Source organism: Urocitellus parryii, chromosome 3, assembly GCF_045843805.1.
Source record: "Urocitellus parryii isolate mUroPar1 chromosome 3, mUroPar1.hap1, whole genome shotgun sequence".
Taxonomy (NCBI): Eukaryota; Metazoa; Chordata; class Mammalia; order Rodentia; family Sciuridae; genus Urocitellus; species Urocitellus parryii.
Genome location: NC_135533.1, coordinates 211765970 through 211781003, shown reverse-complemented (window position 1 = coordinate 211781003; position 15034 = coordinate 211765970). Strand labels below are relative to the sequence as shown.

The 15034-nt window shown below is 51.9% G+C and overlaps 1 protein-coding gene across 1 annotated transcript; it reads left to right on the top strand.

Annotated features, from left to right (window-relative positions):
* The first annotated feature begins 2737 nt into the window (after positions 1-2737).
* Pin1 (peptidylprolyl cis/trans isomerase, NIMA-interacting 1) lies at positions 2738-14384 on the top strand. Its single transcript, XM_026399713.2, has 4 exons — positions 2738-2823; positions 5057-5269; positions 12766-12876; positions 13814-14384. Exons 1-4 carry the CDS (start codon positions 2766-2768, stop codon positions 13921-13923), a joined length of 492 nt encoding a protein of 163 aa, XP_026255498.2. The 5' UTR covers positions 2738-2765; the 3' UTR covers positions 13924-14384.
* Positions 14385-15034: the final 650 nt, after the last annotated feature.

The window sequence follows — 15034 nt, the reverse complement described above, 5'->3', positions numbered from 1 at the left end:
GGCAGGCCTTTTTTAATGAATTTATATAATCTTAAATTTTGTTTTCAGAAGATGATTCTGCTATGAGCTGGGGATGTAACTCACTGGTAGAGTGCATGCTTAGGTGTGCACAGGGCCCTAGGTTTGCTCCCCAGCATGGAAGAAAAAACAAAAGACTAATATTATATGCTCATAAGAAAAACTCAAAACAAGAATTTGTTTTCTGGGCTGGGGATGTAGCTCAAGCGGTAGTGAGCTTGCCTGGCATGCGTGCGGCCAGGGTTCGATCCTCAGCACCACATACAAACAAAGATGTTGTATCCGCCAAAAACTAAAAAATAAATATTAAAATTCTCAAAAAAAAAAAGAATTTGTTTTCTTATTTCTTAATTCCATCCCTCCTGCCTCTGGAAATCATTACATATCTGAGTGAATCTAGGAATTTTATGAAATAGCAAGGTAAAGTTTTCATACAATAGAATAATTATACATTCTGCAATACGCATTACCATGTAGCAGCTTGCTTTCTTTTCTTTTTTTTTTTTTTTTGGTCCTGTAGATTGAACTCAGGAGCACTCAATCACTGAGCCACATCCCCAGCTCTATTTTGTATTTTATTTAGCAAAAGGGTCTCACTGAGTTGCTTAGTTCCTTGCTTTTGCTGAAGCTGTCTTTGAGATCCTCCTGCCACAGCCTCCTGAGCTGCTGGGATTACAAGTGTGACCACTGCTCAGTGCAGCTTGCTTTTTTGTATGCTTATGTAGATATCTTTCCATTTAAATTCTCTGTCTCAATCTTTTTAATTAGTATTTTTCTTTGCTTGGTTTTATTTATTTATTGTTTTACTTATATAAATGGGTAGTAGAGGGGGATCTTTATTTGTTTCTTTTTTTGATGCTAGGGATCCGACCCAGCCCTCCCTGTTTTTGTGACAATTGAAAGTGTCTTAAGATATTGACAAGGGCTGGGGATGTGGCTCAAGCGGTAGCGTACTCACCTGGTATGCACAGAGTGCTGGGTTCGATCCTCATAAAAATAAAAAATAAAGATATTGTGTCCACCTAAAAAAAACTAAAATATATATTATTAAAAAAGATATTGGCAAAATATTAAAGAAGTGGTAAATTTAAAAAAAATGTTGGCAAATGTTCCTTGAGGAACAAAACATCCTGGTTGAGAACCTCTGTTCTATCATTATGTATGAATCTTCTCCTGCCCCGAACCCCCCCCCCCCGCCCCCAGTGCTGGAGAAAGAACCCAGGACCTCACATTCTAGACAGTGCTCTATCACTAAGCCATACACCCAGCCCTATGACACACTACTTTTGCAACTCTGCCCTAAGTCTAAAGTTGTCTTTAAAAAGAAAAGATTGTGGGGCTGGGATTGTGGCTCAGCGGTAGAGCACTCACCTAGCAGGTCCAAGGCCCTGGGTTCGATCATCAGCACCACATTAGAACCACATTAGAAATAAATAAAATAAACGTATTGTGTCCAACTACAACTAAAAAATAAACATTAAAAAAAGAAAAGATTGTTATGTTGATACACCTATATGAAACCAAAGTATTATGTGAAAATTAAGGCCCCCATTTCCTCCTTCACCACATCACCACCAGCAGTCAGTTTTAATTAATCCAGAAATTTTCTGTTATAAGCTTATAGTTCTTACACAACTGAGATAATTATACTCTTAATAATGCTGTTCAGCTGCTTGCTTTTTTCTGCTTTATAATTGATAACTTTTCATAAGTGATCTGTTTATTCATTTTTAGTTTTTTGATTTTTTTTTTTTTTTTTTTTTGGTGGTGGTGGTATGTTTTCATACATACTACAGTTGCTATGCTGTACTTTTTTTCACCCAGCAAATACCAACTAAAACTTATTTATCATTCTTTTAGCCACCTGGGAATTGGACCCAGGACATCCTGCAAGCTAGGCAAGCATTTTACCACTGAGCTATATCCCAGCCCAGGACTTTATTATATATGTGCTCAAACAGCTCATCCTCTTCCCACCCACACCTGCTCCTATGCCCTCATCTGAGTGGCAGTGCTATCACCCACTAGTCACCCGGGATGGAGGTAGGAGCCAGATTAAGAGGGAGTAAGTTGAAGTAAGTAGGTTACAAAAGGCATGGAAATGTTTGGGTCGGTAGCATTGGGAAATAGCCTTATAAAAACTAAAAAAGGGCTAGGTTCCTTTTGGACATCTGGAAAAGTCAGGTGGGAAGAGGGAGGATGGAGGAGCCAAAATTAGGCATCTAGCTACTCGTCACCAAGGCAACTGCGTTGCTGTGGCAACAGCAAAGGCGGTCTCCTTCCAAGTACTAAGTGGAGGTTCCCCTGTTATCTCCACACCAACCGGACGCTTCCGCCTGGGGGCTGGCAGGCTTCCGGAAACTGTTCATGAAGGAGGGAACTGCTGCTGCGGTAGCCAATCAATAAGGTCTATCTTTCCCGGGTGGGCTCCGCGGCGAAGAGCGCCAAGAACAGGTCGGGACTTTTTTGGTGCTTACCGAAGGGCGTTGAAAAGGGCGGGTTCGTGTCCCTTCCCCACCACTTAGGAGGGAGGAGGCGGGGCCCAGATAAATCGTGGGTGGGTACGCCTACCCTCACTTCTGCCCAATAGGAAGCCAGAGAGCTAGCCGGGACGGTTGGAATGTCCAATGTGCGTCGCAGCCAGGAACCGGTGCGGGGCGCGTCGAACCAATAGGCAGCGGCAGTGGGCGGGCGCGGGCGACAGGCGGTGCAACGGAGGCGGAGCAGGCGCTGCGGCAGGAGGGAAGATGGCGGACGAGGAGAAGCTGCCGCCCGGCTGGGAGAAGCGCATGAGCCGCAGCTCAGGTGCCGCGGGGGTCGGGGCTGGGGCGGGGTCGCGCGAGCCCGCGGAAGCAGGGCTCGAGCTTCCCCCTCGGACGCGGCGGCGCCACCTTCCTTCCGTGGGATCTTGTCCCCTCACACCGTCCCCCGGGTAACGGCCCCAACCCGCCCTGTGCGGGCTGAGTCCTAGGAGCTGGGACCCGAGGAAACCGAGGCAGTGGGCGGAGCGAGTGAGGGACCTGGGATCCCATGGCACTTCCCAGGCAATAGCCGTGGTCCTGCCTGCCCGGCTGATGCGTTTCGGCCTGATGCACCTGACGCTGTCGGGGGAAGTCTCTTCAACCCACTGGATCTGGGGGTACCTTACCTTTGGGAGGAAGACACCCCAATACCGTGCAAAGGGCGTGGCCTCAGGATCTTGCCATGCCGCAAATCCACAACTCACTCCTGCTAACGCCCCTACCATCTACCCCTACTGCTGAGTCTGCAATGTCGGCCAGTGATGATCTGAGGATGGCTGATATTGTGGGGCCTGATATTGTGGGATTTGCCACAATAATAGTGTTGATAATTGGGCATGCATCTGAGCGCCGAGCATCGCTAGTGCTTTAAGTATTTAAGTTCTCTGAATTGCCATAACTCTGAGAGATGGGTAGTTATTACTCCCATTTTAAAAGTGAGGAAACTGAGCCTAGGACACTTAAGGAACAGGTTCAAAATCATGCATTTTAAGGATTGGGGGCTGGTTCTACCCCAGTCAGTCTGCCTCCAAAGCCCACCTCTTGCTTCACTGCCAAAGCTGCAAAAGCTGGTCCAGCATCTCTGAGTAGGTCCAGGATCACTTTGCTTCCTCCAGAGCCCATAGTAATCATAGTCACAATAATAATTCTTATTTATTGAACACCAGGTGCTCTGGTGAAAATTTTGCATACATTGACTTCTCACAGTAATTCCATGAGTTTTGATGTCCTTATTCTCTTGATCCCATTTTGCAAATGAGAAAACTGAGGCATTGCTAAGGTTTCAGTCAGTGGCTCCACTGGATTTACCCCCAGAATCCATGCTCTTGCCAAGCCTGCTGCAGCTGATGTGTGACTGCAACCTCCAGCATAAACTTGCTACTGTGCCCAGCTCTGGGTCTATTCTTTTTTTTCCTGCAGTACTGAGGATTGAACCCAGGGGTGCTTTATCACTGAGCTTCACCCCATATTTTTTCTTTTTTGAGACAGGATCTTACTCGGTTGCTAAAGCTGGCCTCGAACTTGTGATCTTCCTGCCTCAGCCTCCTGAGTCACTGGAATTACAGGCTTGTGCCACTACACCCTGCTTCTGGTCCCATTCTTGCATTTCTGCTCAGTGCAACCCTTACAGCCTTCTTGATGGATGATCCTGCCCTTCACAGTGCTAAGTCCACTATGTAGCCCAGGCAAATTCTTGGCCCTTGGAGTGATACCCAGAGTCTACTGGGTCCTTCCTTTAAGTTTTTTATTTGCAATCTTCATTCTTTCATGCTCCTCAACACCTGCATAACATCTGGTCCCCAATAATGCTGTTTCCTAGCTTGCATCATAGGACATTGGGTAGGGAGTTAAAAGCAGAGCTTTTGGTTGTGTGGTACACCTGAGTTCAATTCCTATCTCCTCTCTATGTGTCTAGAGCAGAATAAATGTGCAGGAAACATTACCTGTTACCAGAGATGCAGAGTGTGAGGCCTCAGTTTTGTCATCTGTGCAATGGAGAAAATAAAAGCTGTTATACTCTTAATATATGCCAGACTCTCTTAGGCAATTTACAGATGTTAAACTTACTCAGGCAGCACTGTAGGCAGGTGCTCTTCATTTTACAGGTGAGAAAACTGATGCCCAGGGAAGATAGATCATGCAGTGGGTAGTGGCTGAGCCAGATTTAAACTCAGGTGTTTTGGCTGCTGATCGCAAATTCTCCCTAATCTCTCCTTCCCTTCTTTTGTTACTCTGGGTTATTTTCCTTCCTGAAGTTGTCATTGGCTGATTATTTTGTCTTGCTTGTTTAATGCTTGTTTGGCCCCACATACAGTGTTAGCTCTGTGGGAGCTAACATGTTGGTCCTGCCTTGTTGGTTTACATCTTCAGAGCCTGTGGCACATGTGGGCACACAGTGGGTTTGCTGTGTGAAGGCATCACATAAGCCAGTCCTTGTCCTGGTTTCTGGTCAGGGGCCCAGGGTGATATCCTGTGATCATAGCCCCAGCTGAGATCCTTCCTGTCCTCCCCTCCAGGCCGAGTATACTACTTCAATCACATCACTAACGCCAGCCAATGGGAGCGACCCAGTGGCAACAGCAGCAGTGGCAGCAAAAATGGGCAGGGGGAGCCTGTCAGGGTCCGCTGCTCACACCTGCTGGTTAAGCATAGTCAGTCAAGGCGGCCCTCGTCCTGGCGGCAGGAGAAGATCACCCGGACCAAGGAGGAGGCCCTGGAACTGATCAATGGTGAGCTGGGCTGGGGCAGGGTCTTTCTTGGGAGGGAGTCCTCTCAGGTCACATCAGACCTTCCACTCCAGCCTGGTTCTGCTGTCGGGTATAACCTTGGCCTACACAGAAGTGCCTGTATGTGACATAAGCTTGGTTCAAATGACCACCTCTCTCTGCTCTGTGGCATTTGAAGGCGAGCCTTGGGATAGGGGCAGAGGACCAGCCCTCGGGCTGGCACATCTGGGTTTAGATAGCAGCAGTGCCTTGAGAAGAGAAACACTGGGGACTCCTGTCCAGGGGTTGTGATTTTGCCCCTCAGGGGAAACAGGGTGTTTTTAAAGAGGCTAATCAAAAGCTACATTCCACATGTTCTCTGTACTTCCGTTGTTAATTTGGGAGATAGTCATTTCTTAGATCTTCTGGTGCCATCCCCAAGTCTGAACTATTTAGTTCCTGTGGTGGGTATGTGTGCAAAGACATACCCCTAGAACGGGGGAAAAAGGTAATCCTGTTTCCCCTGAGATTAGGGAGGGAGTCAGGTTTTTTGGTTGTTGTTTTGATTGTTAACCCTAGGGTTCCTTTTCCCTAGTCTATAAAGGTTCTGGTCCCTGACACCTTCCTGTACCCAGCAACTAAGCCTAGTCATTCAAGAGCACTGGCCACAGATTCAAAACTTGATTACAGATCTAATCTCTTCCATTATTAGCTGTGTGACCTTGACTGTGTGAGTTGGCTGACCGAGTATCAGTTTCTCCACCTATAAAATGGGGATCACAGCTTCCTGCCCTGCAGGGTTGCTGTGATTAACTCAGATGATGTAAGTGAATGCCTAGTGTAGAACAAGCATTGAGTTGGTGGGTTTACTCTGACCTGGGGAGGAAGTTGTACCCAACCCTGATCTGTGTCACCACTGTAGTCTGTAAGCAAGGTTAGCAAAGACTGTGTGTAGTTTAGGTTTTGTGGGCCATGCAGTTTTTGCCAGCTCTGCCTTGAAACTCCATAGTAGCTGTGGACAATATGTAAACACATGGCTGTGGCTGTGTGCTGGGAAAGCCTCCTTTACCAAACCAGGCAGGATTTGGCCTGTGGGCCATAGTTGGCAGAACCTTGGACTGGAGCTCTCAGTGTGGCAACCACTACTATATACAGCTATTTCTGTTTAAACTAATTAAAATGAAATAAAATTAAAAATGGTTTCTCATTCTCATCAGCTTCACTTTAGGCGTTCAGAAGCTACGTGTCCTGGTGGTAACCATCTTGGGTGGGGATGTAAAAGGAAGTTCTGTCAGACAGACACAGCTCTTTGAACCATGTGGGCCAGTGGCAAGCAAGGAGGATTCCTGGCAGAGGACAGGGGGCAGAAATAATGGAGGGGGCTAGGGTGTAGCCAGAAATCTGGGGAGAATTGTACAGGAGGACTAGAGGGGCATGAAACCCTTCAGGGGCAGAACCCAGCTAGGGGAGGAGGGTCCTGAGTGAGGTGAGGGGTTTGGATCCATCCTGGAGGCAGCAGGAAGCACGGGTCACGTGGAACCAGGAGAGGGGCCCCGGTGCTGTGCCTTCAGGAAAGATCTGTGTGGCTGGAATGTGAAGGGTCGGGAAGCCAGAAGGCTCAGAACCCAGGCTGTTTTGAGGGGCGTCTGGCTGCCCCAGGAGACTAGGAGGAAGTGGCTAGAAGGAATTATAGGATGACCTCTTAAGTCGTCCCAGTGCTAGCGTTCCCTGTTCTGAGGCCCCTGCACTCCATAAGTGACCAAGACTCCTCTTGGGCGTTTGGAGATGGAATGACAGAGGTACCATCTCCAGTAGAGGGCACTTGGGAAGAGGCCCAGTCTGGGAGGAACTCATTAAATCTTTGGGGCTAAGGAAGAGACTGGGAAAGGGCCTGGGGTTCAGCAGAGGAGCCAGGCTGGAGACAGATGTGTGAGGTGAGGTGATCCCAGTGAGAGAGGTCTGAGGCAGGTGGGGATGGTAAGAGGACACAGGTGTGAGCATGGCAAGTGAGAGTGTCTTGTCTTCCCTTGTGGTTGGTGGGGATCCTGCGGGATGTCTGAAGATACCAAGCAGTTAGGCCCTTGGACTAACTTTAAGTAGACACGGACTCAGTTGGGAATGGCAGCAGGAATTCCACGCCTGTCTGTTCAGGAGGGCCCCATGGAAGCTGTGGGAGTAATTGCAGCTAGAGACAATGTGATTTGAACTTGGGGGTGGGGTGGGATTAGAAGTGAGGGGGAGCAAATTCTAGAGATGTTTAGGAGACAGAATTAGGAGGACTTGGTGATGGATAGGTGGGCAGGGATTAGGTATTCAGGAGAAGGTGATGTAAGGTCAGGACCGTAGGACCCACCCTTGCAGGTCTGGTTCCAGGCCAGCCTGTGGAACAGAGCAAGTGTCTTCATTATGAGAGCCTCATTTGCTGACCTGTAGAACAGGGCCAGGGTGGCCATGAAAATCCAGTAGTCATGGGCTCTCTCTTGGTCCCAGTCATTCGGCACATGCTGTGGGGAAGCTCGGGCCAGGACAGGTTCTGTGTTCATGGGCAGCCCCTGTTGCTGTCCTGAAGCCCCTGGAAAGAGATTTGAGCAGGGATGCAGGTGGCCTAGTGGCTCAGCCAGAGACCCTCCACTGACCTTGGACCATGACCTCCTTCTCCTAACCTTGCTTCACTGTCTTCTCGGACTGAGACAAGACCCTTGGTGGTCAGCTGGAGGATCGGTGAGATGGCCCTAGCCAGAGTGCACTGGGGAACCAGATGCTTCTGTGTCGTGTCAGCAAGTGTTGGGCATCCAGGCCTTGTTTTCTGTCCCAGGAAAGTGAATGTTCTTCCCCATCCTGGGCTTGTTCCAGGTGATCAGGAGATGATGATTTGGGCAGTGCCCACCCCATCTTGCAGGCTAATGAGTGTCATCGGTGCCCATTTAGAGCTGGTGTTTCCTCTCCACCCTGAGGACAGACTGCCCACAGCAGAACCAGTGCCTCTACATTTCTGCTGAGGCTACTTTTCCCAGCATTGGTTCTCCTGTAACTGTTGGGCTACAGCCAGAGACTGTCAGGAATCCAAGGCCCAGCCGGGTATTTTGTTGGTGTCCTTGTCTGAGGAGGCCAGACCATGGACAGGCCCTCATTTTCTGTTCCCCATTGTTCCAAGACCCTCCTGCTTGCCCAGGACCCGAGGCTCAGAGAACGAGTAGCACTCCTTCTCACGTACCCTTTCCAAGGCTCCAGGGTCAGTGAGCTTCTGTGGCTTGGTGTTCCCCGGGTCAGTGGCATCCTTCCAGCCTATTAGTCTCAGGCGGTCCCACCTGTGGATCCTTGGTCTTCTGGGACAGCAGACCTAATCCTGTCACCTGTTTCCCTGAGCAGACCCTTTCCCCTAAGGTTCTTGGACTGGAAGGAGCCTATAGGATGTGGTGGGAACGTGGGAAGTTTGTCTCTAATTAAATCTTTTTAGGTTCAGGGGGTCACCCCATTTGTTCATTCACTCTCTCTTAAGTATCTATGGCATATCAGCTTAGGTTGCCATAACAAGAGACTAGACTGGGTGGCTTCAACAATAGAAATTTATCCTCTCACGGTCTGGAGAGCAGAAGGCCCAGATCGGGTTCCAGCCTAATGGAAGCTTGGTTCTTAGCAAGGCCTCTCTTGGCTTGCGGACATCTGTCATCTTCTTTTTTTTTCAATACCTGTACTTTATTTATTTATTTTTATGTGGTGCTGTGGATCGAACCCAGGGCCTCACACGTGCTAGGCTAGCGCGCTACTGCTGAGCCTGAGCCCCAGCCCCCAGCAGCTGTCTTCTTGATGAGTCCTCACATGACCTTTCCTTAGTGCTAGTGCAGAGAGAGAGAGAGAAAGAAGAGTCTCTTTTTTTTTTTCCTTTTGAGAGTAAGTCTTGCTACCTTGCTGAGGCTGGTGTGGAACTCCTGGGCTCAAGTGATCTTCCCACATAGATGGGACTACAGGCACATGCCACCACACCTGTCAGTGTCTATTCTTATAAGAACACTAATTACTCTGTTAGAGGCCCCTGCCTCCCAACACAGTCACACTGGAGGCCAGGGCTTCATTTTATGCATTTGGGGACACAGACATTCAGCTCCTATCTGTGAATGACTTTCTCTGCACCAGCCATTGCTCCAGTGGTCGTTTACTCCTCAGAACAGCCCCCCAAGGTGGAAGCTCTTATTACCCCATTTTATAGGCCAGTGAGTGTGAGATTCAAAGAGGCGGACCTACCAGACATGCAGAGCTCAGAAGCAGCAGAGCTGGGATTTGAACCCAGCAGTTGGAGTCCTTCTAGGTCTCAGGGATATGCTGTGAGCAGGCCAGCCTAGAGCTGCCAGCGGAGATGTGTCTTCTTATGTTTTGCATGCAATTTCAGGGACTCCTGAACACCCTGAAGCAGGGAGAAGGCCCCTGTTCCTGGAGAGTCTGCCCTGGGTCTGGGTAGTTCTCAGCGAGAGCCCTCCCTGGTGGAGCCCTGTTGATCAGATTTGAGACGGGCGCCATCTTGAGACGGGTGTAGTTGCAATCAGTGAGGCAGGGCCTGCTCCTGGAGGAGGCTCAGGAAGTCTGGCCTCCACATTGACACTTAAGGTTCAGGTACAAAAGTCAGGAGATTCCAGTGGTGGTTCCCTTTTCCCTCCTTCCCTGTGGCCTTTTCTGTCTTGTTAATTCATGAATTCCTTGGACACCGGGGAATACCTGTTTTGGGTACACTGCTGGGTGCCGGCAGGGATAGTGATGAACAAAGTCGACCCAGCCCCTGTCCTTGACACACACACACACAGGACAGTGGTAAAGGCAGCATCCACAGAGGGCACCTCACGCAGTAGGGGCTTTGGGAAGCTTGCAGGAAAGACCGGAAGACATAGGCTGGTGCCCAGCAGAACTAAGAAAAGGCCTGGAGGTGGAGGCAGTGGGGTGGGGCAGGAGTAGGAGTGACATCATCGTGGTAGGGGCATGTGTAGACTGAGCTGCTGAGGGGACACATGGAACCAACCACTTTCAGGTCATTGTCAAAAGAAGGAAAACTCAGAATGAAAAAGGTTTTTTTTAAAAATTTGTGTGAGGCTCCATCAAAACAGAACATATTCTAAGAGAGCTGGTTTGTCAGGTTGATCTGGGTGATGTGAACTGTGAGGTCAAAGCGTGGCTCTTATTCATTTTTAAGTGGAAATGGCTTACACACTGAATGTGTTTGAGAAAGCCCTAAGCAGTCCAGTCTTAGGGATCCCTGTGGCCCCATCTGCTGCGGGGTGCAGCAAGGTGACACTTGTACAGGGAAGGCTGTGGGCTTAGCTCTGTGGGTGCTGGGCTCCTGCATGCAGTTCTGCTGCCAGGAGGCAGGCAGGTACCCAGGGGCACTGTGCATCAGGATTCCTTGACTGGCTGACTGTGGTCCACTCAGAAGGAGAGGTGGGGAAACTTGGTGCTGTACGGCTAAGGCTGGGGTACACTCAGAAAGCCAGAAAGAAGAGGAGAGGAGGGTAACTAGGGATGTCTGGTTCAGCCTCAGAGTTGCTGATGGATGCATTGGCACAAGGGGACCCCTTGGTAGCCTAGGAGGGTGGGTTCCAGCCAGACCTGGGTATTCCATGAAGCCCAAACAGGGAGCAGGAAGGAGCCTTGTATAACCAACGTGCTTGTCTGACAGGCATCAGGCAGCGCCTCCAGGGATGGGCAGGGCAGAGAGGAGTAGAGGCAACTTTGTCAGCACCTCACTCATTGCCTGGTACTGTACTGTGTGTCACAGTAGCACGCTGGCAAGATTGGTAGTCTGGGAGACAGGTGCAGGTGATGATGCAGGTGCAGTTGAGCTGTATGCTCTGGCAGTGTGCAGATCAATGTGGAAGTCACTGCCATGACGTGTTTTGCCAGACAGGAACAACATTCATGCTCTCTCAGTCACACTGTTTCTACTTTGGTGCCAGTCGTGTTTATTAGGGTGGCATTCGCATCCCACAGGAACCTGAGGCAGATCCAGCAAGATCCCCATGGGGCTCAAGCCGGCACCAGGTGGGTGTGTCAGAGGTGGTTACTCCAGGCTGGCTGACAGGCATTTTGGCTTTGTGTAGGTCGGTGGAATTAATTGGTGGAAGTGTTGGTGATTTTGCAAAGGCAAAAATGTGTTGGGTGACCCTCACATCTTGAGACAATGGCAGCTGTGGGCTGGTGCCCAGTTGCTCAGCCAGATGGGTGGGGTGGGTATAGTCCCTGGTGCACTCCACAGAGCAACTTCTGGGTCCGGCAGGAAAGTGGTACAGGGTCCAAGATCACCAAGGGCTGCTCCAGGGTCTGGGGCCATTGCCCTGGGAACTTGGGAAGGAGATGGCCAGAATGCTCACATGTGCCAAGGCTGCTTATCAAGCTGGAGGGTCATGAAGGGAGGACAGGATAGACTGTCCTGTATCTGTGTCACAGACTCCTGGCCACCTCAGGGACTGCCTGGACTCAGGAAGGCGACAGGCAGCTCCTCCCTACCTGGCGCGCATATGCGTGTGTGCACATACGGTTACACCCGTGCCTGGACACCAGTACACTCTGACACATGCTGCATACTTACACTGCACATCCTCACCCCTAGTGCGCACACACACACACATTTGTGCACACGTGTTCAGATCTTACACGTTCTGCTCCAAAACCTGAGTCACCCAGATTCTTGGCACTGCCCTCTCACTCCCCTGAGTCACCCAGATTCTTGGCACTGCCCTCTCACTCCCCTCTGCTGGGGTCCTTTTCCTTCCTCCCTTGCCCCTGGCTTCCTCTCCCTCCAGGAGAATTGTGGTCCAGTGGGGCTGGTTTGGACTGCACATCTGGGGCTCTGCCAGACACCTGTCAGGGAAGAGCCGTGTCTCTTGCCTATGGGACCCCCGTGCACAGGGCTGACACAGCATCCCTTGGAGTCCCCTTGGGTTCTCTTCTCAATGCTCCAGTGATCTCAGGGCTTGTCTCCCCTGTCCCGAGTGAGAACTGAGGCCCAAAGGTGAGGGCTTGGCTGGCCTCTGTGCAGACCTGGGCTCGTACCCTGGCCTCCTGCCTGTCCTAAACCTTCTCAGACTACCCTGGGGCTGGGTGAGCCTCCTGCTGTGGGGTCCGCCATCCCTTCGGTTTCCCATCTCCTGTTCTTACTCCCTATTGTAACTTAGAGGTAGATTTTCCTCCTAAGTATTGTGTGTTGGGGGATGGGAGGAGGTCGGTGTGTGTGTGTGTGAGAGAGAGGGAGGGGAGAGGGGGAGACTGGCTTGGCCATCAGTATCACTGTAGGATCACAGGCACAGGTACATGCAAATGGGTGACAGGGTTGGTTGTGTCCCTGGGCATGCACGTGGAAGGCACCTCTTCATGGACTCGTGCAGTGCACGAACAGAAGACTGTGTGAGTGCAGGGAGCGCTTGTGGCCTGCAGTGTCTGTGAGGAGCGTGCACAGTGATCAGAGGAGGGCTTACACCCCCTTGGGGATGGCCTTCTGCCCTGCCCCTGACGTGGGGCTCTTTTTCCTGTCCCCGCAGGCTACATCCAGAAGATCAAGTCGGGAGAGGAAGACTTTGAGTCTCTGGCCTCACAGTTCAGCGACTGCAGCTCTGCCAAGGCCAGGGGAGACCTGGGTGCCTTCAGCAGAGGTGGGCAAGGAAAGGGCACCACCCTACCCTAGGACCACCTGGGGACCACCTGCAGCCAGGAGGGCAGTAGAGGCTGGGAGGAGTGTGGCCCTTGTCACACAGGGCTTCCCAGCCCACCAGGTGGCAGCACAGTCCCTTCCTCAGGCTGTTGCGGCTGCCCTGCCTGGGGAGCTGGCAGCCAGGAGCGAGTAGGGGCAGCACAGTCTTCTTCCTGATGTCTTTCCCTCCCAGGGTCTGTGCGTCTTTACACAGTTGTCCCCATCAGGGCCCATAAAGGTTGGTTCCATCCTGTTGTTAGCATTCCCTTTTGTCAGGGCTATTGAGCGGAGTCCCCCAGAATCTCCTCTCCAGTCTCACAAGTGGGGAAACCAGGGCCAGGGGAGAGGGCAGGTCAGCAGCCCTGAGTTTAGGCCCATCTGTCCAGGACAAAGGAAATCAGGGAGCCACGGTGGCCTGGCTGCCTCCTCCCACCACCTCCTTTCTCCTCTCCCCCTTTCTTCCTCTCTGCCGGCCTTCCTCAGTCCTCAGGGTCTACAGGCCTGGGGTGGGCTATGGTATTCAGACCTCTGCCAAAGAGGGGGAGTCCCGCCCTCACCCACCCCAGGAGGCCTGTGGGACAGATGATGTGCCCGTGTGGGGAGCCAGGCCCAGGGAGAGGAGTTCATCACCAAAATGCGCCTCTAAATGCATAATGGTGGCAGCGGCTCTGCCTGCCATCCCTCATGCTGTCCTCAGGCTTCCCAGGGCCTCCTAATGGCCTTGCCACCTCCGGCTAGGCTGCAGCTCTGCTCTGTGACAGGCCATAAACTCAGTGATGGATGAGTAGGGGTGGGTACAGGCAGGAGCCGCATCTTCTGTGGCTCGACTCACCTGCCTCCTTCTGGCCCTGCACTGACTCGCTGAACCCTTCCTCTCCATTGTCCCTCATGGTTCCTAGGTCAGATGCAGAAGCCATTTGAAGACGCCTCATTTGCGCTGCGGACAGGGGAGATGAGCGGGCCCGTATTCACGGATTCTGGTATCCACATCATCCTACGCACGGAGTGAGGAGTGTGGGCGGCCCGGGCTGGCCTGCAGGGTGGGGCAGGGCCGCGGGACCCACCAGCTCCCCTGCTGCCCGCTGGCCAGTGAGTGCTCCTCCCTGCTACCGTCACGCAGTATTTATTGTTTCCAAAATGGCTGAAGGGGGGCTCTTCGAGATTGGGAGCTCTGGGCTTCCGCTCCCTGTTCTACCTGCAGGTGGGGCTCTCCCCGCCAGACTCCCCTGAAGTAACTGACTTCAAAGGGCAATGGGGGTCGGGAGGCTCCCAGACCCAGGGGAGTGGGGGTGACCTGTCCCCCAGGTCCCAGAGGCAGGCAGGCAGCAAGGCCTGAGTTGTTGGGTTCTCGGTTTGCCCCATTCCTCTGTTTAGTTGCAAAAAGCAAATGCTCCGTGCCAGCCGCCCAGCTGCGGGCCCTTTGGGCGGCAGTGCAGCACCCCTTGCTCCCCCATTAAACCTGGAACCACTGCTCTGCCGTCCTGTGTCTCTTTTCTTCCCTGGTGAGGTGTGGGGGCCGTCGTGCAGAGAGGGGATCATTGTCCATCATCCCAAGTTGTTCACACTGTTCTTCGTGCCCTGGAACCTCCCTTTTACTGTACCAGGGTGGTCCTATGGGCGTTCTTCCCAGTTATAGGACTACCAGGGCCATGGGGCACCTTCCAGCCCGAGACCATGCAGGGTGTGCCACGCCCTCCCCAGGGCCTGTCCCAGGATGCAGGGGCCCCACCTCGCTCACCTGACGGCCTCCATTCAGCGGGTTGGGAATGGAGCCAGTGGACCTGCCAGTTGTTCCTGGGGGAGCCAGGCTGAGGCCCCTCAGTGCTGGGTGCTCTTCACCCGTTCCCTACCCTCATACACACAAGCCACTGTCAGATTAGAACAAATCACACCCAGCATCCTGATGCCTGTATCCCTGTCACCTGGAGCACTTCCAACAGTTTGTTCCTGGGTCCAGCTGCCAGACCCAGCACCCTCTGCAGCTGCTGTTACCATGGTAATATAAGCCCCCTGGAAGTGGGCTAATACCAGGTGCCGCTGTCAGCAGAGATCCTGGCGGAAGGGGCTGAGCAGAGGAACAGAGTGGGGAGCAGAGTGCGGCTTCCACTGGCTGTTGTGGA

What these genes read in the sequence shown, in the direction of transcription:
- Pin1 (XM_026399713.2), top strand. Translation starts at nt 2,766, where the DNA reads ATGGCGGACGAGGAGAAGCTGCCGCCCGGCTGGGAGAAGCGCATGAGC. An exon ending in GCGCATGAGCCGCAGCTCAG is followed by an intron (nt 2,824 to 5,056) that starts GTGCCGCGGGGG and finishes CCTCCCCTCCAG; the next exon opens with GCCGAGTATACTACTTCAAT. An exon ending in GGCCCTGGAACTGATCAATG is followed by an intron (nt 5,270 to 12,765) that starts GTGAGCTGGGCT and finishes CTGTCCCCGCAG; the next exon opens with GCTACATCCAGAAGATCAAG.